A 27,501-nucleotide genomic window follows, 5' to 3' on the forward strand; every position below is an offset into this window, starting at 1 on the left:
GATATTTTCTTCTTTAGAAGTGTGGTTGTCTGGGATAAAAACAGTATAACATGAGAGCAAACATGAAATGAGCCTGTCCAAATTTCTACAAAAATACACAGATTAAACTGGCTGTGCTTTCAGCCAGTGTAGAACAGTTGCCATAACTAGTAGATAAGGAAATGCATAAGAATCAATAGGTAGCTATTGGTTGATGGAGCCGAGTGTGTATTTTGCTCTGCACACTCATATTTAGTCTGTTTTAATCTGAGAGACAGAGCTACGCCTATACACTCAAAGTAACCTAATCCCACAAATGCAGAAGACAACACATATTCTGATATCAGTTGAAACAGATTTTTAAAATTGATCTGTGTTGATTTTAAAAGAGCCCTTTGAATTCATTTTAGCTAAATGCTATCATTGTTTTCATGTGAATCTATCTTGCCTAAAGAAATAATCATTATTTGCATTGGTTTTAGATAAGATGGGAAAAAAACATCACATTGGGCGAACCCCCAGGATTCTTACACTCTTGGTGGTGGTAAGTGTTTCAATTTACAAAGATTGTATTGGTTGTTAAAGTATTATACTTGTACAAAATCTGATTTTTATCAAAGGTAATAAGAAATTTTGCTAACTAATTGGAAGACTAGTGTCAACCGCATTTAATATTGAACTGTCATTTCATTTCCTCGAAAAGATAAAATTAATTATGCAATTATTTCAGTTTAACCTTGCTCATTTTTCTTTCAGACAGATTGACACTCAAATTTTCCGGATCTTATGCTTTCCCCGCTTTAGATGTTCCTATAGAACTACAAACATGCACCTAAACTAGTTTGATGTGACAACTGCTTGTTAAGATTCTGCAGAAATGCTAGTACATATATATGTAAATTGTTATTGTCAGAAACAAAGTAGGTTTCTGACTTCAGAGCTCTTTTATATTTGGGAGCATCTGGAGTGCCAATCAATGGCTTCAAAATGATCAATGTGAACAGGTGATTAAAGCCCCACTTAATTTATATGCAAACATTGTGCATAATTCTTGTTTGAAAAAAAGGACAGGGGCTTTGATTGTCCAGTTATCCCCACCATTTTGAAGCCAGTGAATGTTGCTGTCATTACCCCTGTAGGTGTACAGAGAATAATTCTGTATACAGGAGCAACAGTATTAATTTTAGGGCAGGAGGAGATTATACATGCACATCCTTCTGTGTGGCATCTGCCACTGACACAAATGAGAAAATCCTTTGCGGAAGAAAAGAATAGGTCTGTGCATGTATCAGAAATGATTTAGAGGATGTTATTCAGTTATCATGTAATAAGTGCAGCCCTTATATGATATTCATTAAAACAATTTATTTAATTTTCAGGCTTCAATCCAGTATAAAAAATGATGTGGCTGCTTTAAGAATAATTTTAACTTAAATGACTACCCTCTTTCAAGCAGTTGCATTTTTTTCAGATTCATAAAAAAAGGAGAAGGCTTTAATGAGTAGCACAGCAATAGATTGCTCATACGTTTACATCCTTTAGAGTTGCTCCTAATCATTTGTGAAACATGTACAGAAGAGACTTTGCTTTGGAACTGTTCCTTGCCCAGCCCTCTGTGTGTTTGTGTGTGTGTGTGTGTGTGTGTGTGTGTGTGTGTGTGTGTGTGTTTAATTTCTATACTATTAATTGGTTTTAAAAGCTTGTAATATTTATTACATAAGGAAAGGATTTAAGTTAGTTGTCTTATTTTTTTTTAGATGGATAGAGTCCCTAAATTAGGTGGTCACCAGAGGATTCTAGGGTTTAGATTAAAAAGTTGAAAAAAAATCTTAGAAGAAAGCAAGGGTGTATTGTAAGAAATCTGCAGAGGAAACATCTGAAATTTCCAGAAGCAGAAGCAAAGCTCAAGTCAAAAATAACAGGGTATTTTACCAATTAATGCAAAAGAAAACTAAAGCTAGAAATACCAGGATAGATACTCATTTTTAAATAGACAGTAGTATTTATAATTAATAAATATTTTTAATCTAAGAGACTTTTAGCTGTCATCTATCTTCAATGCTGCCTTCTCCCTTTTAGTCCTTTATATAAAAACAATCTCTTCTGGAACTTCATAATGTAAAATTGTTTATGATGTTGTCTGTTCTAATGATATAATGATATAAAAAATCAGCAATTTTCTAATGTTTATAGACACAAATTACTCATCTCAGATATTAAACTGTTCTAGATTAAATATTGGTGGGGGTTTTAAAGTTTTTTTTTTAAAGACAGACTTTATTTGGTAATTAGATGCTTATCAGTTGCATGATCCTTGAATGTTTTCATTTTAACACAAATTAAATTATAGTATTAGAATATTTATCTGTATAGCAGTCAATTAGGCTATCCCTGTAATTATTCTTAAGTATGCGTAGTTCCAACAGAATGGGAATACTGCATACATTTTGCTTTCAGAGTATGAAGAGGGTGTCAGGCATGCCTCCTTCAATAGCCAAGAAAGAAAAACCTCAACTCCATTTGAATAGAGATAAAATATGTTTACTAGATATGAATTGAAAGCAGCAAAAAGGAAAGCAAGATTTGAGCCAGAAAGGCGCGAACATGTACATATCAAATCATTGCCCAGCCCCCTCCCTCCAGTTACCTCAGCCCAACATCCAATCTGCAACTCCCTAAGGTGTCATGTGAGGTGCATCTTCAAAGGGCCTCATCAGGTTGGTATGCGAGACAGTTGGCCTTGACCAAATCCAAACATCAGCCATCAGAATGTGCAAAGGATGGTGAGAACAAAACTCCCTTTCCCAATACCATGCCCCCACCCTCCCCGTTTCTATGGCAGCCGATAGCAAGCAAGTGAAGCAGAGGCTGACAGAGGGTAATAAAGTAGTAATTACTATAACGTATGTGTATAGATGGGATATACCTAAAAAAAATAAGTTACAAATTGTGCATTCTTTTTTATTTTTAGTGTGTTTTGGGATCTCTATTGTGCAGCTCCAGAAAGACGTGAAACATGTGAACACTCAAGTGAAGCTAAAGCCTTCCATGATTATGTAAGTTTTATGTTTATTGATTACATTTTGTCTGAGCTTTGTTTGGAAATGATAACGGCTATGAATTTAGTAATTTTCAATGTGCTGGAAGAGCTACTGCTTCCAAATTTTTGTATTCCCTTGATAAGTAATGGAAATGAAACTAATATTAACCTTGTATGCAGTACAAGAGTTTGTTTTATGTAGGATAGCAAAGGCTCATCCTTAAGAGACATCAAGATAACAACCCTGTGGATAAGGTCAAAGAAGTCAAATTTTCAGTTAAATATGGGTAGTGTTGGCAAGGAAGAATGAAAAAGAGGATGTATAAGCAAGATGATATTAAGTGCAACATATTGAAGATTAAAAAGTACTGTCCAATGTACTGTTCACCATATAATTAATGGGGGAAATTGTTTAAGAAAAAATCAAGCTGAAGAAACAAAATTATCTAGCAATCAGATGGTTTGGCTTTGTAAATGTTTAGTAGTGGACTGTAAGTGAACAACTGGCAGATGTTTTAACACAAATTTATATGAAATCAGTGGAAAGGTCTTGCATTTATTCTTTATAATAAATAGATCATCAGTATGAGAAAATTTTAAAGAATAACATTGCTTTTGGGTTTAACATGAGATTATTGAAATAAAACTTTTTGGTTTTCTTGGTAGTATTCTAAAGTAGATTGCTGAAAGCAAAAAATTACCAGGGTCTGTGTATTAGATATGATTGTAAACAAGTATGTTTTGAGTTAACATTTATACCTGTAAATAGCACTGTGCTATTGTAACTGTGTTACAATGTTAGTTTAGTGGTAATTATGTGTAAAAATTCTAAATATGACTAGGCTTACATTCAGATGTTTAATTATATCAGAAGTCAGTAATGTTTTGAACCAATTGCAATCTTAAAAATTTGAAATCATATTAGAAAATTTTATCTATTTAACAGTTATCATGATAATTATGACAAGTCACAAACAAAAGCAAACTGATAATTTTGTCAAGCCAGCTCACTGCTGGATTTTTTTTCCTTCTTTCCCTTCCAAAGTCAGGACTATTAACATCCATTATTTTCATTTTTATAAGAATGACTGAAGGTCAAATATGGTACAGAGAGGCATTCCTAGAAATAAAGATAGAGTGAAAGTAACTTTGGTCATCATATTGCCTGTTTTGAGTTATAGATTCCTAAATGGAAAATGCTGTCTTTTAGTTACAGATTTATAATAATCAGATGATTTGTTTAGTAAAAGAATTGGTTAAATGTATAACAGCAGGAGTAGCTCACATAAATAATGTTGTCAAGTCTTACATTCCCTGAGATTCTTTTCCTGATTCCCACCCCGGTTTTAGCTACTGTATATAGTGTTATTATAAACGAGTATATTGTGCAGCTGGACCTCTGTTTAAAAATGTAAGGGTGTTCAATATCAGTTTGCTGAAGAAACAATCCTTTTCTAAGACCTGGTAGCATGTTGAATAGCTTAATATTTTGATCGAATAACTCTTCTGAAACATAGTAATAATAGCTTCCAAAAAGGTCATTGTAACAGCAGGACATCACAAGAAAAAGGTACACAGTAAAGGCCCTAATACATTTAGATCTCGGCTAAAAGATCTTGAAATACATTCTAATTATAAATAATTAGGGCTCTAGAGTGCTTAAGATTCAAAAACACAAATATAGGACCTGGCTGCAGCTACTTAAAGCAGACGTTTCTGGGATTATTTTGAAATGCATGCTGCATCCCATAAATCTTTATGGGTATCCACAATCAGTATATAGAAATGTTCTCTTAAAAATTTAGTTCCAGCTTTTACAAAGTATCTCTATATGCATAAATGGGAACATTCTTTGTCACATCTTTTCTAGTAGTGGAATGTTCAAAGAAACATTTACAGAACAGGTTTCTTAAAAGAGATTTTTGGAGTGTTCTATGGTGGGATGCGATGATGCAGTGGCTAAGATGCTGAGCTTGTCGATCAGAAAGATCGGCAGTTCAGTGGTTCGAATCCCTAGCACTGTGTGAGCTCCCATTACTTGTCCCAGCTTCTGCCAACTGAGCAGTTCGAAAGCATGTAAAAATGTAAGTAGAAAAATAGGAACCACCTTTGTTGGGAAGATAACAGTGTTCTGTGCGCCTTTGGCGTTTAGTCATGCTGGCTACATGACCACGGAGACGTCTTCGGACAGCGCTGGCTCTTCGGCTTTGAAATGGAGATGAGCACCATTCCCTAGAATTGGAAATGACTAGCACATACAAGGGGAACCTTTACCTTTACCTATGGTGTTTTACTTCATTATATATTTATATATTACAGCCCAAGACAGAATTGTGAGTTATAGAAATATGCATACAGGCAATTGGAACCTTTGTTTTTCAGAAGTGTTTTGCAATTGCCTCCTTCCCAGGACTGAAAGAAAGTGACTGACCCAAGGTTACCCAGCTGGCTACGTGCCCAAGATGGGACTAGAACTCCCAGTTTCTAGCCTGATACCTTAACTACCTCACAAAACTGACTCTTGCCATTTGAATAGTTATAGAAAATAAACCTTTAAAAAAACGTGGTAAAATCTAAATTGCTTCTGTTAAAGTATTCAGTGTTTCTGTCTTAGTCTAAACTGGGAAAATAATTTCATATAGGATGCAGTTGGACGTGATTCCTTTGTAATTTTTGACATTCCAATTATGGGTTAAAACTATTTTATCCTGACTGATGATCTGATTACATATATGCCAAAAGAGAGATAAAAGTTACAGAAATAATGCTATGGATATAGCCATGTTAGGTACTCTGACAAGCCAACAACTACATGATTCTAGATGATCCTTTGAACATTGAGCTTATTGTTAAAATTGAGCATATGTATTTTGTGGAACAGGCTCATTCTGCCATAATATGACCCTTTAATGATATAAATGCAAAAAAATGCAAAAGGAGTTCAGCAAAATCTTATTTCATTAATGGAAAGGATTGTTAGCAAGAGAAATAAAATTTTCTATTATGACTATTGCTTGATTACTTTCCAGATTTTGAATTGCACATTTATGTAGAATTTCTTTGAATTAGTTGTTAAATCAGTTAAGCAAATGTCACCTACTGATTGATTGGTTAAATTAGTCTTAATTATTACCTAGTGTTATTTTAAAACTTGAACTAGAGGTTTGCAACTTAAACAAACCAAAACTCCCCTGCAAACAATAAATGACCTTGGAATTGTGATACTAAGACACACAGATTTTAAAGTCTAGAGAAGTTCAAGGTCGCTGACCAACCTCTGCACCCAACAATATGTGAAATCAGATTGTTTGTTTCTGAACTTGTGGCCAGGACAATATAGGAAAACTGTTAGATTTGCAACAGCTATAAAATCTCTGTAGGGATAGAGAAATTAAAATGCTATTATGGATCCATAAACTTCTAGAATGTACGCAAGGAGTTTCTCACTTCATTTCTTCATGATAATGTTGAAATCCTGGCTAATCAAAGAACATGAACTGCCTATGTGGCTGACATTATCCATGTTCCCTCTAACAGAGCTAAATTGTCACTTTGGTTTATTAGAGAATTGAGAGCAATAAAGCAAATACATAGAAGATTAAAGTAGAAATGAGGAATTCTTGTGATGAGTCAGACCAAACACAGAATGATGCATATTTTAAAACCCATCTAAAATCTTACTCTGTGGTAGTAGATGCAGTAAAGAGGGATTACTTCTCTGTCTCCATTGCATCTGCACAGAACAAAACAGCAATGCTTCTCCGTACTGTATGGCATCTCCTCCATCTAGATGTTAGGTCGGGGAGCCTGAACAGTCGGAGGCTCGCTGTGAGCAGTTTTCATTGTTCTTTGCAGACAAAGTCGATCGGAGTTGCCTTGACTTGGACTCCAGTGTTTGGACAGGTCATAGGAGGTAAGCTTGGTAATGGTTCATATGGATTATTTTCATCTTGTAAGATCTTGGGGATATGAGCAGGATATATGGAGAGATAAGAGCCAATACCTGCTTACTCAGTCCTTAAGCTTTCCTCCTAGCTGATACACTAATCAGGTTGGTTTGGCCCTTGGGTTAAGGGAGGTGAGCACTGATCTTTGGGTCACAGAATGTATTTCCACTTGCTCTTAAAGAAGGCACTAATAAATTCTTTACTTAAATAAGCCCTCTATTATGTTGAAGAATCTATGTAATAGATTCTATAGTCTAATCTCAAATATTTTATGTTGAACCAAAGTTATTGATAATATGGTGGCCTCATAGCTCCCACTGTTTTTATTTATAATGAGTCAATAACCCGTCGTTGCTTGGGTATTTGTTTATAAGGGGAAATGCCAGACCAAACATAATATCTAATGTTGGATTTTCCCCCTTACCAGAAGGAACCCCCTTGTGGAGTATTATGAAACTGTTACCACGGCAACTCCACTGCACTGTACAGTAGAAGCCATTTTATGGCGGTACAGTAAAAACCATTTTAAGACACAACAGGCTGTATCTTAATGGAACACACACCCCGAGGGGTGTTGGGGCTATCTTAACCCCACAGTATTTTTTTCCATAGAGTAAGTCATCTGTGTACCAAGTTTGGTTGAAATTGCTTGAGGCGTTACAGAGTTATGCTGGAACACACACACACACACACACACACAGATTTGAATCCCTTTCAATAGGTACTTCATCTGGGATATGATACTTAAATTACTTTGATTGCTATAATGATGTCCTGGACCAGAAAACAACTGTCTAGCCCTCTGATTCAGCTGTTGTCTTTGAAACAAATCACATGAAATACTTAACAATTAAGTTCTATTTCTATTTCAAACAGATTAGTGCCAAATAAAACAATTGGGCAGCTTTGACAGGAACTCACAATATATATGTAGCTGTAGCTTTCATACTACATCTCTTGTTTTTTCTTCTAACCAATTCAAATTGGTTAGAAATATTTTCACCTAATCATCTTAAAGGCTATAAAATCTCTATATCCACCACCATAAAAGTAGACAAATCATGGTATCTTTCAGTGAGGTGCGGTGAGGTTTATGGCTGATGAGGCAGCAATTTTTTTGACTTCTGGACTTCAACTCCCAGAATTCCACAGCCAGGCATGCTCAGTTCTGATTTAGAGCAACAGCATTTGTTTTTCTCCTTTGCTTGATAAGTTTCTTTCATTTTCTTTTTCTTCCCCCTTCCCCTCCTTCCACCCTCTCTCCCCCCCCTCCGCCTCTCTCAAACAAACACACACACACAGTTGCACCAGAAGGATGAAGTTTGAATTCCTCCCCCTCCCTCTGACCCACATATACTTTTTCCAGCTGTTTCAGAGAGGATTTCAACTCTGCTCTTGCCTGTCATCATGAAAAGAAAAAAAAATGTAAAAGGAAAAAGGCAAGAGCTGAGGTCAGGCTGAGCTAGTTGCTGCCAGAGTCACCATGGATGACTCTGCTTAACTGTTTAAAAAAGCCTCTAAAAAAGCCTCCCTACAGGAGGAGGCAGGAGAACGACGTGCCTCACCTACGTGAGGAATTTTTAGGCTTTTAACCCTTGCTTAACTCTGCTTGAGTGATCATAATACGCCTAAAATCAGACTAGGCGAGGCACGTCATTCTCCTGCCTCCTGTAGAGGGCGCTTTTTTAAGAGGCTTTTTTAAACAGTTAAGCAGAGTCATCCACAGTGACTCTGGCAGCAACTCGCTCACCTTGACCTTACCTCTTGCCTTTTTCCTTTTACATTTTTTTTCTTGTCATGATGACAGTGGTGAGGCCCTGCCTCCCCTGATTTCACGTCCCTGGTATCTTTCAGTGCAGTCTGGCAGAATTTGGCCTTGATGCACTGTTTTATAATACATGCAGTCCTTTATATTGTAATGTTGTAATACTAGGTGGTTTCTGTTTAGCATGTACATTATTATTTACACTGATGTTGATTAGAGCCTGCTGCTTCTCTCATTTTCAACTTACCCAGTTAGTCTGATCAGTGGGTGAGGGGGGAGTTTTTTTTTCCAGAAGTTCATGTATTTATTATGTGGGAGAAGTCCTTCTGGTTAGTTCCCAGGCTATAGAAAGTTGTTCCCCTGGATTCTGTATTTGTCACACATTTTACTAGGATTTAGAAAATGACAAAAGTCATATTTATTTTGCAAAACCTTTGGCACTATAAGTTTATTTTAACTGTATCAATTTGACTTTGTGTTCTATTTTGTATTTTGCTTTATAATTGTAAGCCTCCATAAGAGCTTATTATAGCCAAATTATCAGTACCCCTGAACTTTACCATGAAATAAGTAAAAACTGACACAAGTAAATGGCATCCACCATTTTTTATTCCAAAGTCCATAGCATGAATACTTTGCTTTTAATATATGATTTCTGGTAAATAAGAAAACAAATAAAGATAGCATGGACATAATTTTTGTTACATTAATTAATATTTAATAACAACCTTTTGTGGCAATCAAGTGCTTCTTGTAGTGTGAATGAAACTTCTATGCTTCTCAACTGGCAATTTGTTCCACTTTTCATGAGCAAACTACTCCAGCTGGGTTCTTTCTTCTAAATGTGAGTTTAAACTCTTTCCATAAATTTCTGTTAGGTTTAGATCATAGCAGGCTACTTGAGAATAGTTTTGAACAATTCATCTGTGTGTTTGAAATTATTGGAGGACCTATGACCTGCAACTGAGACAGTGTTTTCTAACACCAAACATTATTGTTTCATCCCACAATGCCTTGATAATCTTGTGATTTCATGATGCTTGGCATAGATTCAAGTACTTGCAAGATCCTGTTAGTATATCTTTTACATTTTAGAATTAATTTAGATCATTTTTCATGTCTAATCTTCCTAGTATGGCAGACATCAATCTTGTAAATTTGAAAGTACACATCTGGATCATTTCACTTAGAATCTAAAAAACTAGCTTCTTGCTCCTTCTCACTCATTATCCAGATGCAGGATATGCTTTCTCTTATCTGACCATTCCATAGACAGAATCTCTTTCCCCGTCTCCCGAGGGTCTTCCCACAAGTTTGTAGAAACCTTATGGCCCCTTCTCCAACATTTCACAGTAAGAATGGTATTCTTTTCTTAAAAAGCACTGTTTTTATTCTATGGACATAGTGCTACTATGACTTACCAAAAACCTCAAATTTTGTTTCATCAGTTCAAAGGCATTCTTATTGGCGTTCCAGGTTCACTTGAATGTGGATAAGTTTTTGCAATATATTTTGTTAATTTTATAAAATATGATGGATAAATAAAAACTAAACTTATTAGAAGGACAGTCTGCTTTGACTAATAGAAAAAATGCTAAATCTCAATTAGAAAATGAGGTAAAGTCATGTACCTTAACCTTGTATTTGAATTGACAAAGTTGCAGATTAATTTTCATCAGTTGTGTTAATGTATTAAAAATATAAGAGAGGCTTTGGAGTTCAGTTTCAGACTTAGGTGTTTGGACTTCAGTTTCTGGAATGCCATGTTGCCCAGGTTAGGGAAAGAAGATGATATGTAACTTGGGTTAGATATCATGGTGGTGTTTATTTTTAATACATAGCTTGATGCTTTGGATATAAGATATAGGTACCAAGCCCACTGAAATAATAACTGCAGTTATAATTTACTGCAATTAATTTATTGCACTGGACAAGTGCCAAAGTCCTAGTGCAGCCACTTTGGTAAAAGCATTATTTTAGAAAAAGAAAATTGCATGGGGAAATTCAGAAGGACTAGATCTTTCAAGAATAGCTTGGGTTGTAGCTACAACGAAAATTGTAGCAGCTCAGCTGGAAGTACATGACATAAGTATCATAATCATATATTCTCAGAATGCTGATGAGCTATGTTAATTTGTTTCAGAAATTTCAGTGTTGACCAGCTAAAGAAAAGAACTTAAAATAAAAGTCCAAAGCTAAATTTTAATTATATGAAACATAGAAAATAACTTGGGAGATGGCTTGGTTATAGTGAGAAAATTAAAGGTATTGTTTTTTTAAAAAAATGATAAAATCAATTAATGAGAGTCTCATAACACAGGAAGTCAGAACTAAATAAACACATTATGGTTTAATGTTATGGCAGTGTTGATTGACCTAATGCAATATGGTAAGCCAAGATGTATCATAAAAGTTTCTGGGTTCAGTCCATTGATTTTGTCCAATTATTGTATGCTGTTATTTACAGTTTAGTATATTGTATACTATGTTTAGTATATTTAGTATATAGAGTGATGTGGTGGCTCAGTGGCTAAGACACTGAGCTTGTCAATGGGAAGGTTGGCAGTTCAGCGGTATTAATCCCTAGCACCACGTAACGGAGTGAGCTCCTGTTACTTGTCCCAGCTTCTGCCAACCTAGCAGTTCGAAAGCATGTTAAAATGCAAGTAGAAAAATAGGAACCATCTTTGGTGGAACAGTAACAGCACTCTGTGCACCTTCAGCATTTAGTCATGTTCGCCACATGACCACGGAGACGTCTTTGGACAGCGCTGGCTCTTCAGCTTAGAAATGGAGATGAGTACCGCCTCTAGAGCCAGAAATGACTAGTACACATATGTGGGGGAACCTTTACCGTTACCTTTTATATTGTGTCAACCCAGGCATTTGATGATGTTCTTTCCCAAGATAAATCCATTTTTCATTACTAGAACAGTCATTTTTAATGTTTCATGAATCAAATAGAAAGTAGTGTTCTGCAAAGTTAATTAGTTAACAGCTGGCTAACATGCCTGGACCTGGAAGCTTAAGCAGGTTTGTTCCCGATTATGTAATAGATGGCAAACACAGAAATGCTGGGGCTATAGATTTCACAGGGAAATTGAAAGAAAAAATCAAATAGGAAATGATTTCCATGCTGTTTTCAAGCAAACTGCATGGATCTTTTCTAACTCACTGAGAGTTGAGTTTAACTTAAAAGAGACTTCATTTTTATATGCATTTTATATTAGTCTCTGATCAACAGAATTCTAATGATCTAATTTGATTTCACAAGGGGAGTTTTCTAGTATCAAACACAGTGAATTGTGAACAAGCCTTAGGGGGAAAAAACAGCCTTCGTATTTTGCAACCTATAACTAAAATTTGTATTATTTTTATTGAAGATATTGAATAGTTTGTGCCTCAAAAAATAGCTTCTTTTTCTGACAATAAAGAACCAGTACTTTAATAAGTTGCCAAGTTCAGAGCCATTACTCCTAAATCGACTAGAATCAACATACTGCATGTTTGATGAACCATGAAGTCACTTCAGTGTTCATTTTTACCTATTTGGTTTCTAAATTCATGCTGTTGGGATTTAAACTCAGTGGTCAGTATTCTTTGTTCTAGTTGCTCAACAGTTTCTATTTAATATTATTCAGAAGTTTTTTGAATTGCACCAGCTGCTTTCATTATAGGAATCAGAAAAAGATCCCATATTAGAAAGATCATTTTCTTCTCTTATTTGAGCAGATAAATTGTTATGATATTTTTGGATGCTTTGACTTGTTCTTTTGAATAACTCTATTCAAGGTAAGCTTATTTTCAGTGGTGTTCAGAAAATTATCCTACTTCTAGAAATCATTTAAATGTTTTTATATAACATTTAGGGTTGTGCAGTGCTTCAAATTGAAAATGAAACTCAGAGTGCATGAGAATGAACCTATTAACAGTTTAGAAGTCAGAGTAAATTTAACCAAGCTGTGGATAATGTCTGAATAACTGAACCATTTGGGCTTTTAGCGACAAACTGGAATTGCTATCTACTATGTTACTATTATATAAGCTGTGTCTTGTATGATAGTTTATAATTCTCTCTTGTTTACTAAAGGCTACCAGATTATAGGATGGGATTGAATTGACAAGTAAATTTGTAATTAGAGTTGACAAGTAGTTTTGTTAATGGTTCTGAAACAAATATTCAGGATTCAGTTACTGTATTTGTATTCTGCAGTGTTTACCCTAAATAGGAGCTCTGCTGTTATAAAACACAGAGATGGATAGATATAAATTGCTGAAGAATTGCAGGGGTGGGGGAATAAGGAATGGGTTAGGATTAGGGTTTATTCTGCACATGTTCTCTGCTTGTGTTTATTAAATAATTAATTCAGCTAGATAAATGGAATTGTTTTACTGTTGACCAGATGAGAAAACTGAGTGATAATCTGAACAGTTTCATAGGAGATAGGAGGATGCTATAAGAACCCTCAAGGCAAGTCTTTGCTCAGAAACCATGATATGCATTGAAAATCTTCAGCAAAGATAAGCACATCTGAGTCAGTATTTTTATTTAAGCTGCATTTTACAGTCATGTTTATGCTTGTGTTATTCTCTGCTATAGTTATGTTCTTTGTTATAGAAGCACAATTAGTACCAAAATATTATAATTCATAATATAAATGATCATTCTTGCAGAAGTATCATTTCATTTTTAATGAAATTTAAATGGAAAAAATGGACTTATGTATTTGACTTCTAGTTATTACTGTTACATAACAACTTGGTTCACCCACTTTGTAATTGAAGTTCCAAAGTGACTAAATTACAAATGGTATATTTTACAAAAATAGGTAAGATTGGCCAGGTTTTACACATTGTAAAAATGCAATTTTTTCATGTTTAATGTTATGTTGTGTATTCTGTGAATACAGGCAGCATCCTGCAGTAACAGAGACTTGGGCTTACTTTGATTAGTTTTGCATTTACTGTACCATCTTCCATTAGCAGGGACGTGCAGTCACTAGAGGCAAGGGAGGCAGCGCCTCACCAGTCTCCTCAGGAAAAAGAAAGAAATTTAAATATATTTTTTTAAATAATTAAAGCCAAGATAGTTGCTACCAGATTCCAGCTCACAGTGGCTTGGTGTCTGCTTAGTGTTAACCAAAGCAGGAGGCGAGAGAACTCGGGGCCTCTTTTCCATAAGGAATTTTTCGCCTTCTAAAAGTTAATAAAGAGTTAAAAGGCAAAGAAGTTCAGATGGAAAAGAGGCACTAATTCTCCCGCCTCCTGATTCGGAAGCAGCCAATCGTGTCTTCTTGAGCACGCTTACGTTGGGCGGGGCGTGCTTCAGAGGAGAGAGGAGTGGGTGAGAAGAAGGAGGCTGCCTCTTTGCTGCAGACCTGGGCGCTTGGCAGCTCCCGCGATGCAAAGTGCCCCACCATCCCCGATGCTGCCGCCCGCTGCCCCGGCCTGCTTCTCCAAGCTCCGCCGCTGGAAGTCCCGGATCGCCTCTGGGGGAAGGCTGAGTGAAAAACGGAGCGAAGCTTCTCTGCGGCCTCCCGGCGCTGTGCAGAGGCTCTTGCAGGAGCACGTGTCAGCGGCCGGCGGCCTGGAGCGGCCCCGGCTGTGAGACAAGGGAGCACTTAAAGCAGCCGCTGCCACCACCACCACCACCCCTCCTTCGACTGGCGGGGCGGTGGTGGCGGCAGCGGCTACTTTAAGCGCTCCCTTGTCTCACAGCCGGGGCCGCTCCGGGCCACCGGCCGCTGACACGTACTCCTGTGAGAGCCTCTGCGTAGTGCCGGGAGGCCGCGGAGAAGCTTCGCTCCGTTTTTCACTCAGCCTTCCCCCAGAGGCGATCCGGGACTTCCAGCGGCGGAGCTTGGAGAAGCAGCGGATGCAAGCCGGGACAGCGGGGGGGCAGCGGGGCACTTTGCATTGCAGGAGCCACCAAGTGCCTTTGCTGCAGACCCGGGCGCTTGGTTGCTCCCGCGATGCAAATTCCCCCCCCCCGCCAAGGCCGACCGCTGCCCTGCTGAGCCTCACCAGGTATCAACCTCACTGCACGTCACTGTCCATTAGTTTCCAAACAAAGGAAGGCCTAAGAGATTCAAGATAGTTTTCTAATGATAAGGATTCTTTAAGCTTTAAGTCAACATATGATATATTTGTATACTCATATTGTATGTTTCCATCTCCATAGTGCTGCCTCCAACCTTAATTATAACTTGCAAAAGTAATAGAAGTGGTCCTCAACTTACAGCAGTTCATTTAATGACCGATCAAAGTTATAATGGCAGCTGAAAAAAGTGACATGACAATTTTTCACATTTACAACCATTGTAACATCCCCATGGTCTTGTGATCAAAATTCAGAGGGTTGGCAATTGATCCACATTTATGATGGTTGCAGTGTCCCGGGCTCATGTGATCCCCTTTTGCAACCTTCTGACAAGCAAGGTCAATGGGAAAACCAGATTTACTTAACCTTGTTACTAACAACTGCAGTGATTCATTTAACAACTGTGGCAAGAAAGGTTGTAAAATGAGGCAAAATTCACTTAACAAAGGTCTCACTTAGCAGCAGAAATTTTGGAGTCAATTATGGTTGTAAGGTGAGGACTACCTATATAGTGTTTTAAATGTTTATGCTTAGAATTCCAAAAAAAATTCATGACACAACAAAAGCCTATTTAAATCATGAAACAAATGATTTAAGCCTTCATAATTATAATTTTTTAAATATACACTATATTCTATGCATAGATCTCAGTACAGAAAACAGTAACAGAAAAGAACAATAAGAGTGTTCCGTAATTATGATCTCGGAATAGCAAAAGATCTCCCAAAATAAAATTTAAAAACTCCTTGGATTTAAGAGAAAATCTATTTGAATTATATCTCAATAAGGGATGTCTTTGGTTATGTTTATTTCCCATATGTAAATATTATTGTTTTGCAATCTGGCTTTGATCTAGTATTTCTCAACATGGGGTCTGTATTATACAACATGCTCCAAACAAATAGTTGATGATGTGGTGTTTTTAAATTTCTTGTATGACTTTTTCAATCCTCTTCTGTTTTCTTTCTTTGAGAAATAACTATTTGGTATTATCCCTTAGGATTTTGTCCTTTAGAGAAAATATACTGAAAACATATTAAACATACTTTGTAAATTCAGAAATATTTTTGCCAAAATTATTGAAACTGGGAGTAATTAGCATCTATATTAAGCAGCAATAACTGAACCAAACAGCAGTTATAAGTTATATTTTCAATATCTCTCTCCTCCAGACAACTTTGCAATATTTAGGCTAATGTATATATTGGGTTTGTCTCATTGTGTGAAATAATTGTTAACCAATCATATTTGTAAGAACTTTAAAGTTCATAGAGATGGCAAATATTCTACAAATATACATTTGGAATATTTCAATCTTACAAACTTTATATATAAACCAGCAATTTCATTTCTATGAAAGCTGTGCTAATGATGCTACATAAAACAAATTTAAACCTTGCTTGTGTATATTCATTCTTCAGTTATATTCTTTGTTCAGTTGCTCCTTATATTATTAATCTTAAACATACTGCTTTTATTAATTTGAAAAACTTCAAATAATTCCAGATCTGATATTTTTGAGTACTAAATTATACTAAACTCAGGCCTATTAGAGGCCAATCAAAATAAGGTTAATTATTTGTTCATATATTCATGCTCAAGATCTATCAATTTATATAAGATGTGTTTTTTAAAAATGAAAGACTTCCAACTATGCCAGTACTAAACCTGCTGCTACAAAAATTATATAGCTAACCCCAGATTTGTTTGTTTGCATTTACTTATTTATTTATTTATTAAATTTATATGCCACCCATCTCCCCAATAAGGCATCTTACAGGTCACAAAAAGATAAATAGAAAAATTAACATTGTAAATATTTTATTTTGTTGATTTTACATTATATTCACAAGATAGCTAATTTTTGATTACTCAAGATGATTGGATCATATTGCCCATATGTTTTGATGGTTGAGTTCTAACAACATGTAAATCTTGCATTTGTTAAATTTGTGCAGACCCCACCATTCTTTTTTGCAAACTGATTGTAAATCATGGTTTCTTATTTATGTTTAAGCACAAGTCCAATAACTGTGATGAAACTATGGGTTAGTCTGATATATGAACTACACCACAAATAGTACTATTTGTAGTGTTTTAAATTGTACGGCCTACGGTAGTTATTTGATGGTTGTGACAGCTGATTCTAAAAGGAAGCCTCTCGCTTAACATGGGAAGATGTGGTGCTATTTTAAATTTAGGTCAGTAATTTTCATGGATATTTTACATTACAGTACAGTACTTTATTAAACATCGTATTTTAAAAAAAGACCCAAGGTAATTTTTCTAAGGACATATATCTGCAGGGCAATTGAAGGGCCTTGATCTTGTATAGTGCCTCATTCAGCATCCATAACTATGAAGGAGATGGGCTTTCCTTGGTATCCAAATGGCCAGAGATGTGCTTTGCTAATCAGTCACGAAGGTCATATGTATAAAGCTTAGACTAGGCCATGGGTGTCAAACTCACGGCCCGTGGGTTGGATGTGTCATGCACTGGCCATGGCCACGCCCGGTTTAGCGAAGGGCGGAAAAGTCGTAATACGTCACGTGATGATGCCATGATGACATGAGTTTGACACCCTTGGTCCAGGCTAAATTATTGGGAAGTTAATTGCTCCTTAATATTGTTGGAATTTCAGTTGAACAGCTTTTGAAGCCGGTGTACTGGGCAATTAATGCACAATATATAACACTTTGAAACATTATTAAAGTACAGGTAGTCCTCGATTTACAAGTATTAGTTTAATGGTCATTCAGAGTTGCAACAGCACTTAAAAGAAGTGACTTATGATACAACTAGGACCATTGCAGCATGGTCACATGCTCAGAATTCAGGCATTTGGCAACTGGCATGTATTTAAAACAGCTGCACTGTCCTAATGTTATGTAACCATCATTTGTAACCTTCCTAGTTTGGCTTCAAACAAGCAAAATCAATAGGAGAAGCCAGATTCACTTAACAACTGCAGTAATTCGCTTAACAACTGTTAACAACCAGCAACTCTTAACAACCAGCAAAATGTTCGTAAAATGGGACAAAACTCACTTAACAACTGCCTTACTTAGCTATGGAATGTTGGGCTCAATTATGGCTGTAAGTCAAGGACTACCTGTACTCTACTTGGTTAACTTGGTGAACCAGTGTAATATAGTATAATGTGGGACAGTTGATCAATTTGCTGTTTAATAGCAAAGCTATTTTTATTTCTTTTGTTAGACAACTTGTACAGTACAAGACAACAATTCAGGGATTTTTTTTTATTTGTGAACCCCACAGGTTTTTTCTTTTTGGAGCAAAGTCCAGAGACACTGGTTTTAAGTGAAGGTATCTTAGATTGTTGTATTCTACATGACTGAAGAACTGCATCTTCCTAAATGGATCACGCTGAACCTGAATTTCTGTGGAAACTTGTAATCCTGATTTGGTATAATACAGATATTATAGGACTTGGGATAGGTAGATGGTGTTTGATGGTGTTAAAAAATATGATTAGAGGATATAATCTCTAAGTAAAGCTGTCTTTTGTGATTAATTGATTAATAAGTGCTTTTGTCAATGTTGATGCCAGGAGTGGTTCAAGTGGTGCTCCAGATGTTTTGGAATTGCACCCAAAGTGCCTATCACCTTGGGACTATTTTTGCCTTATTGTTATTGTTATTGTTATTATTTTTGGTGAGATTCACAGTCTTTGAGGCTGGTTGGTAGTTCAACAGCTCGAATCCTAACCAAGGACCTAGGAACTATTAAGATAACTTTGGAGGATATAAGCTGTTTCAAGTAGGAACATTATTGTTGTTGTTGTTGTTATTATTATTATTATCTATTTATTAAACATGAAACTCAGCCAACTGAACATTCAAAAATGCATTACAAATACCATTGACGGTTTGGTGCCAGTATCCTAGGTATCAACCAACTACCTTCTTAAAATATAAGATGTTCTGAATAGCGCAGTTTCTTGCAGTTCTGCTAGTGTTATTGCAGGAAGCTGCAATTTGTTGATGTATCTTGTAAAATTCTTGGACATGATGCCAAGGGTCCATGGGTATCACTGTTACATGCTTCATCCATAGCCATGTAGTTTCTTTCGATGGCCAGGTTGCGATATTTCATGATTTTTTTCTAGTTCTTTTTCTTCGATTCTGGCACCTCCAGGAACAGTGATATCAATAAACTGTACACTTTGGCCCTCTACAACCGTGATATCTGGCTTGTTCTGCTCCAAATGATAATCCGTTTGTATTTGAAAGTCCCACAAGATCTTCACCTTCTCATTTTCAATAACTTTTTCCACTTTATGTTCCCATGACTTTCTGGATTCAGGTAAATCATATTTTTTACATAATGACCAGTGGATTAATTTAGCAACTCGGTCATGTCTAGCTTTGTAATCTGTGCGATTTTGCTGCATTCACATATTAAATGTAAAACAGTTTCGACTTTGTTATTGCAAAGTTGGCAGTTTGGATTGTCAATGGATTTTTGTATCTTCACTTTCATGGCATTAGTTTGTAGTGCTTGTTCTTGAACAGTCAGTATTAAACCTTCCATATCTTTCTTGATAGTTCCCATCTTAAGCCATGTCCATGTCAAGTTGTCATCACATTTTCCTTCAATGTTTTTCAAGTGCTGTCCATGCAAAGCTTTGGTTTTCCATCTATTTAATCTGTCATCTAGCTGTTTTTCCTTATATTCTGCCTTTGTTTCTGTTGTTCTTATGCTGTTCTCCGTTTTCACAGCAGCAATTTTTCTGTACTTTGGTTCACATAATCATTCAAAATTCATTTTTCTTCTTCTACAGTTTGATAGATTTGCAATAGGCCCCTGCCCCCTATTTTTCTTGGCAGGTACAACCTGTCGATGTCACTTTGTGGATGTAAAGCATGGTACATATTCAAACGTTTACGTGTTTTCCAGTCCAGGTTTTCCATTTCAGCCAGAGTTCAGTTGATGATTCCAGCTGAGTAGCATATCACTGGAACTGCCCATGTATTAATGACTTTAATTATGTTTCCAGAATTCAGCTTTGATTTTAATATTTTGCGGACCCACCTGATGTATTCCTTTTGTGATGACTCTTTGACTTTTCCATTCAAGATGTTATCTGCTTCCAATATGCCTAGGTACTTGTAACCATCATCCTTTGCTAATGCTTTCACTATATTTCCATTTCCCAGTTCTATTCCTTCTGTTTTTTCCATTTTTCCTCGCTGCATGGATAATATAACACATTTTTCAAGTCCAAAGTTCATTTTGATATCACTGCTGACTTAAGTTCAGTGGAGCTGAAATTGAACTGACTTAAGTTCAGTGGAGCTTTTCGCATACATTTTTAAGTCATCCATGCATAGTAGATGGTTTATCTTGCCATGTTGGCTTGAGATTTGGTATCCCAGTTTTGTGTTTCGTAGGATTATTGTTAGTGGAATTAATGCAATGTTGAACCATAGTGGTGAAAGTGAATCCCCTTGGAAGATTCCTCGTCTGATGTTGACTTCACCAATGTTCTCCCCATTTGTTGTTAGAACTGTTTTCCATTTTTGCATATTTGCTTTCAAAAATGTACAGATATTTTTGCTGATTGCAAAGTTTTCCAGACAGGTGTTAATTCCGCTGTGGGGTAATGAGTCAAATGCCTTCTTGTAATCAATCCATGCCATATTTAAATTTGTTTTTCTTCGTTTTGCATTTATTTTTTATTTGTTGTTGTTGTTGGTAGTGGTGGTGGTGGTGATGGTGTTGTTTTATCCCACCTTTACATTTGGTCAGTGAAAGGTGGTGAGCATATCTAACAGTCATGCCTCCTAAAGTCACCTGGATAACTTTCATGCCTCAGGGAGGCATCAGATTTTTAAAAGAAAAAGCAAGTTTTTAAAATATATTTTATATATATACAACAAATGTCTGAAAGCAATTACTCAAATAGGGTGTATTCCTTTTTTTCTCTGAAGAAATGATTTGTGCTTGGTAATAAATATATTGTTCCTTGTCAGCATTAATTTTTTTGCAGCACCAGTTTTTCACTTCATACCATTAAATAACGTGCTGCTGCTTGTTGAAATTTAATCAGATCTCTTCTTCAATGAAGTTTCCTTTCAAAACACTTTGTTGTTGAACTAATGTACCTGGCTTTTAAAATCATAATTTTATCTGATAATTAGTGTGACACTTAAGAGATAAAAGTTATCTCAGTTTCTTGCCTCATGGGAATATAAATATGGTGAGGCAGTATTTCTGTCCCATATCAATTTACTTTTTATAAGAGCAAAAGAACTCAGAACCATAAGAAAATCTTGTTGTCTAATAGCTGAACTCCATTTCCTGCTTCTCAAAAGTAAAGTATGCTAAAATGGTATTACAATATATTTTGCATGTCCAAGAAGAAATTACGAGACTGCTTTGTTTATTCATTATAATTCTCATTTTTGGACTGTTGACTCTCTCTTGAGGATTCACTGTTATTGTGTGTTGATCTATATACTAACAGATTCAAATCAATTTCAGATATATTAATAATGATAAATTTAACTATATCAGATCTCATGAGTCATAATATTTTTGTGTGCCTGAAGCAGGTCTCAGCAGAAGTCTCTCCCAGCAACGTCTAGTGAATCCTTTACTTGAGGACTTGTAACTTTTGTTTTCAAAATGTATTCTCTGAATTATTGTTCAATGTATATTTTTAAGGACTGTACATAATCCTTAGTTCACACTGGCATAAATGTAGTGCTTGTTGATACTATATGTCAGAATAGTTATACCCATTTTTGAACCATTTAGTTTCTTTTCATTGTAATAGTTTTATCAACAACTGCACTTCCTAATAGTAAAAGACTCTTGATTATCCATGTTTCCCCTTCTATGTTCATATTCTGTGCCTCATATTCATGACTTCTCAAGGCAGTTCCTGATGGCTTAGGATGACCTGTAGTGAAGTAAACAAGCACAAATGCCTATTCCATTATAAGTGGAGTTAGTTGGCCTATTATTCTACCACTATGTTTAATGAATAATTTCAAGTTTTTAATTTCAAGCTTTATACCCTTCTAGAGACAAAATCTTAATTATATGGGTCGAGCTCTGAAGTTTTGTAGTGATCCAAGGGTTGAACAGTATTTCTTGGGATCGTTAGAATATGTACTATAGTAATGATTTAGTGCTACTTAAATGTCCCTGTTTATGTTTTATGAAGGAACTGAAGTGCACTAAAGGAGATGCCCTTAAAAATTGTGATCTGTCTTCTCTTAATCTTCATTCTGTATGAAAACCTGTTAAATTAGCAAAAATTCAATGTATGTTAAATGAAGAAAACTATTTAGACTTCTTTAGTGGTGCTTACTTTTGAGTAGGTATAAAATTATAGTCCCATAAAATTACTTTCATGACCAGAATTTTTGTTTCTAAGTGAGGCAGTCGTTGAGTTGGAACTGATTTTATGAGCCTTTTTGACATAGTTGTTAAATGATTCTGGCTTCCTCCATTGACTTTGCTTGTGAGAAGCTGGCTAAAAAGGTAGCAAATTACAATCACATGATCTGGGACAGTGTAACTCATAAATATATGCTAGTTATTAAGTGCCTTAATTATGATCATGTGATGGCCATAAATACTGATTATAAGTGAGTTTTCAACACTGTTGCAACTTCAAACCATTGCTAAATGAGTTGTTATAAGAATACAACTTGTTTTTTTCTCTAATAAAACATATTGTAACAAGTTTATGTCAACCCCATCAGAAGGAGTTAAAGGCCTAGAAAAGAATAGCATGATTGATGACATCTAACGCTTCCTATAGGTTGTGGAGAATTAGTAGGATCATATTCCTCTCATTTTTTTTCTGTTGTAAGTCATCCGCCAGAAAGATCAAAATAGTATAATATCTAAAATAGTTCTAGATATCAGCTTCATCCAAATGCTTTCGGAGAAGAATGATCTCTGTGTTTCATCTTCTGCAGGAATGGAAGATTAGAGACAATTATATAGTTAGAAAGACCTCCAGGGATGAAGTCTTTCAATATAAAATGTTTAGCAGCCTCCTTTAAGCAAATGGAAAAATATCACATATCTAAAGAGGCATTAATTAGTTCTTCTGTATAATGAAATACAGGTAGTCCTCAACTTAAAAAAGCTGGCAATTATGGTTGTAAATCATGATGGTTATCATGCTAAGTCAAGGACTATCTATTCAATTCTTGAAATTAGTATATGTTGCCATGTTGCTGAATCTGTAATATTTCTATTATCCAAAATAGATTTGAGTTTATACCAGCAAAACCATGATAATTTATCACTTATTTGTTGCTCAATCTAATCTTTGTTGAAGGTTTCTCTATTACTATAAAATCTGTTTAATCTATAATGGTTATATTTTTTTCAGAGATTTCAGTTTTGCCAAACCATAATAATCATCCTGATAAATATATGTTATTAGAGGAGTTTAAGAAAAAGTATCTTTTATCAAAACTCTGTATTTACTCTTCCAAACAATGAAACACTGTTTTAATTTTTTTTTTTTTAAAAGACATTTTCAGTCTACTTTATTCTACAAAAATAATATGGGTGAAAAAAATCATTGGTTTATAAACTTACCTGACTCTAACATAGTTTCAATATGAATCCATTGTTTAAAAGATAATAAATGGAATCATATGTGCTGCTTGATAATGTATTAACAAATTGTGCCTCCCTGCTTCTGAGGTTTATATAAAATTATTTTATTTGTTCTCAGTTTTGGTGCAAGGAAACAATAGCTTTGTGTTTTTCCTTGTCAATGTCTTAAAGCCTGCTCTGGAATTGCCACTGGGAGTCATTGAAATAAAAAGTTAATCCATACAAAAATTTTCATTTTAACCACTGCAATTTGCACTAAAATATGGAAATATTTTGAAACCCAGTTTTCCATCTTTATTTAATTTCTTCCAGGTTGGCAAATAATTATTTGTAAAGATTTTATTAATGTTTTAGTTACAATAATGCCTAAGTATTTTAAAGATTTATACACTGTTAGAATTCTTGAAACTGGAAATGTGAGTGTATGAAAAAAACATGTGATTTATGAAAAATATCTGATAGTCCTGTCAGCGAATTCCTCTAGCTCCTTCTTAATATAGCTAGCCAAATAAAGAAGTATTTGAGAGAGTCAATATCATATTATCTCCAAATAGATTTAAAAGATATGTCTTATCTCACATTTTTATCCCACTAATCTCATTATTAGATCTAAATACTATTGCCAGCACTTCTATAGTTAGGTTGAATAGTAAAGGTGATAAAGGACAATCCTTCTTAGTACTTCTTAAAATCATAATGGGATCTGAATCATAATTGTTAAGACTTACCCGGGCTTTAGATGGCCACAGATAAGTTCAATCATTTTGCAAAAACCTGTTCCAAATTTAAATTTAATTAATATTTGTTTAAAGAATTGTATTTCAAGAGAGTCAAAGGCTTTAAATATCTAAAGAACCTATGGTTAATGAAGATGTATTACTTTTACTAATTTAAATTACTGTAGTTCTTGCATGTTTTTGTCTAGCTCAGCCAGAGTCTATTTGAGTTGTTTGCATACATTTCCACTGGTAAATAAATTGTAGCAAATAGCAGCCTATTCAATTAATGTAAATGAATGACTTTTAAAGTCTTTTTATGTTGATGTCCATTAACATATTTGATGGCAATGATTTTTAGATTTTAATTCCTGTCAGTCTTGCAAAAATTAAGATGTCTTCATCTCAAATGAGATGTTTTAGGATTTACTAAAGATGATTCTCGGTTCTTAAATAGATTTTCAAATTATAGGAAATAATTCTTCAATATACAGCTTTTCTTATAACTCAGAGAGCACCAAGAATCCCTCCACTTTTATCTGCTTTAAGCCTGGCTTATATCAATTACATAAGCTGCATAAGCTACTACAGCTTGATTTCATGTCCTTTTAAAAATCCAATCTCATAATTTATAGGTTTTGATATACTAAGTGTCCCTCCCTTTTCAATTTGTGAATGCATATTTTTGTTGTACTGTATTATTGCTGTACAGAGGTTGATCAATTCCAGGCACTTCAATAAGGAGAGCAATAGCAACATACATTTCTCTTGTGCAGAGTGCTAAATATGCATTTTATAGAACCATGTGCTCTACATGGGGCTGCCCTTGAAGAGCATCCGGCGACTTCAGCTAGTGCAGAACGCAGCCGCGCGAGTGATTGCGGGTGCACCTCGATTCACCCGCATAACACCTATCCTCCGCGAGCTGCGCTGGCTGCCTGTCGATCTCCGGATGCGCTTCAAGGTGCTATTAATCACCCATAAAGCCCTACATGGCAGTGGATCCGGATACTTGAGAGACCGCCTTCTGCCAATTACATCCCTGCGACCAATAAGATCCCATAGACTAGGCCTCCTCCGTATCCCATCGGCCAGCCAGTGTCGGCTGGCAACCACAAGGAGGAGGGCCTTCTCAGCAGTAGCCCCGACCCTTTGGAACGAGCTCCCCGTAGAGATTCGTACCCTCTCCACCGTCCAGGCCTTCCGCATAGCCTTGAAGAACTGGCTCGCCCGTCAGGCCTGGGGATAAGGATAGTTGCCCCTCCCGAATGATGAATGTATGTTGCCTACCATTTTATTATATGTTTCTATCTTGATGTCTGTATTCCCGGTTTTATGTGAGCCGCCCTGAGTCCCCTCAGGGAAAAGGGCGGCCTACAAATTCTAATAAAACTAAAAACTAAAAACTAAACCATAGAACTACATTAAAGCGGTAAACAGTGTGATTAAGATTAGCAATTAGAATGGATCCTAAAATGTTTTATATGTACATTCTTGTTCAACAACTCTGATAAGAAAAATTGCCAATGTATGTTGAGCCAGGAAACAATTTGAATGGGAAATGATATTAAGTAAATAGATGGGAAAAAGAAGCAGATACTAAAAATATTGTGATTGAAAATAATTTATCAAAAATTATTGAGTCAGCTAATCAGATGTTTATGTTTATATTATTAATGATAATGATATCCAAATTCAACTTATAATTTTATCCTTATAAATTAAAGAATAGCAATTTTAAAAGATTTCAGAAAATTTAACGGCATAGTTTTGCAGTATTGACAATAAAACATTGTTAGATTAAACAGCTTCAGCTGCTGAACTTTTGAGAATTCAGTTGGAAAATGTGGAATGGCAGGCTGGGAATTATTGCTATTGCTTTTTTATAATTTTAATCAAATAACAGTTTTTTCATTCCTTATGTCCCATCATTATACTAATGTACTTCCCCTTTCTTCAGGAAGTATCTAATGGCATTTAAGGGAGGGAAAACTCATTAGCTTCCTTCCTGACTAATGTAATTTTTATTTCCTGTTGTAACTGTGGCCTCAGCCAAAACCCACAGTATAAATAGAAAAGACTACCGTATGCAAAAACAACAGCTGAAAAATACAGTACATAAAATATGTGGACAGTCCACAGGTTTTAATACATTTCTGCATACCCATTTCATTCCAAGTTCTTTTTTTAATTCAATTAAATGTCTTATTATGTAGGAGGTATTGTGATGATAGTACAAGGATGACTTTTTACATTTTCTTTGGGTGATCTCAGTATCTAGCTTGTTTGCTGTGTTAGGCTGTCAGCCAAGGTTAAAGGAGAATGGGGGAGCGAATTTTTCCAGCCTGCAGGGAGATATTTTACCTTCCATGATTGACAAAATTATAGTTTCAGTCAGCACCTGTACCTTCTGTGCTGAATGCACAAACAAAGGCAGCTTGGTACAAAAGTTTTAAAAATTATATGTTTTAAGAATCAATCATGTTTCCCTGATGCTTGGATAAATAAGCAGTCTTACCAATGTACATATTTAAAGGGAAAAGTGATTCTAATTTTAATAAACTGTGTTTATTAATGTTGCATAACAAAAGTTTCTTAAAATTGGTGTCCAATAGTAAAGAATATTATAACACAGAATTCAGGACCATAAAGAATGAGACTAGAGTTTTATAATTGTATTAGATGTAGAAAATGCATCAAAGTATAGAGATTACTATTCTGCTAGCAGTCACACTGTGTCAGGAATTCATATTTATATTTGTTTATAGTGTTGCTTATATAATCTTCAAACTATTGTACAATTTGGATGCAAATACTGTGATTAAAATATAACGTGGATTTAACTTTTTGTTTTCAGAATTTTGAATTTTATTTTGATAAATAGGTCCCAGTGTAACAAAATGCAATTCAATAGTGTGAAAGGTAAAGTTGTACTTTTAGGCGGGAAAAACCAAATGCATAGGTATAGAATAAGTGGTACCTAGCTCAATAGCAGTAACTGCGAGAAGGATCTTAAGGATCTTAATTTCTGTGGCAACCTATAAGTGAATGTCATCCACATGTTGGTGATTTGAACTGCTGAATGACTTCCCCTAGTGGTTTCATATAGATGTTAAATTTCACAGGAAAAAAGCATTAAATCTTAAGGCAGCCTAAACTGGATTTCCCAGTTTTCCCTCAATGCAGAAATGATCAGACTCAAATTATCCCATTTCGGACACATTATGCAAAGTCCTAAAGTTCCAATGCCGGGAAGATTTAAGTAAAGAATGGACAAGGAGAATGGAGTTAGTTATAATGATAATGGATATGCTCATTATAAGATCTGAAAGACAAGACT

The 27,501-nt window shown here is 35.4% G+C and overlaps 1 protein-coding gene across 4 annotated transcripts in view; it reads left to right on the forward strand.

Moving 5' to 3' along the window:
- Positions 1-27,501, forward strand: part of SSBP2 (single stranded DNA binding protein 2) — a 127,147-nt gene that overhangs the window by 52,629 nt on the left and 47,017 nt on the right. For all 4 annotated transcript variants that reach the window (XM_032213424.1, XM_032213425.1, XM_032213426.1 and 1 more), the window contains exons 3-4: positions 462-523; positions 2,951-3,035. In XM_032213424.1, the coding sequence (XP_032069315.1) occupies positions 462-523; positions 2,951-3,035 (147 nt within the window). The remainder of the gene's footprint in view (positions 1-461; positions 524-2,950; positions 3,036-27,501) is intronic.

Source organism: Thamnophis elegans, chromosome 3 (assembly GCF_009769535.1).
Source record: "Thamnophis elegans isolate rThaEle1 chromosome 3, rThaEle1.pri, whole genome shotgun sequence".
Taxonomy (NCBI): domain Eukaryota; kingdom Metazoa; phylum Chordata; class Lepidosauria; order Squamata; family Colubridae; genus Thamnophis; species Thamnophis elegans.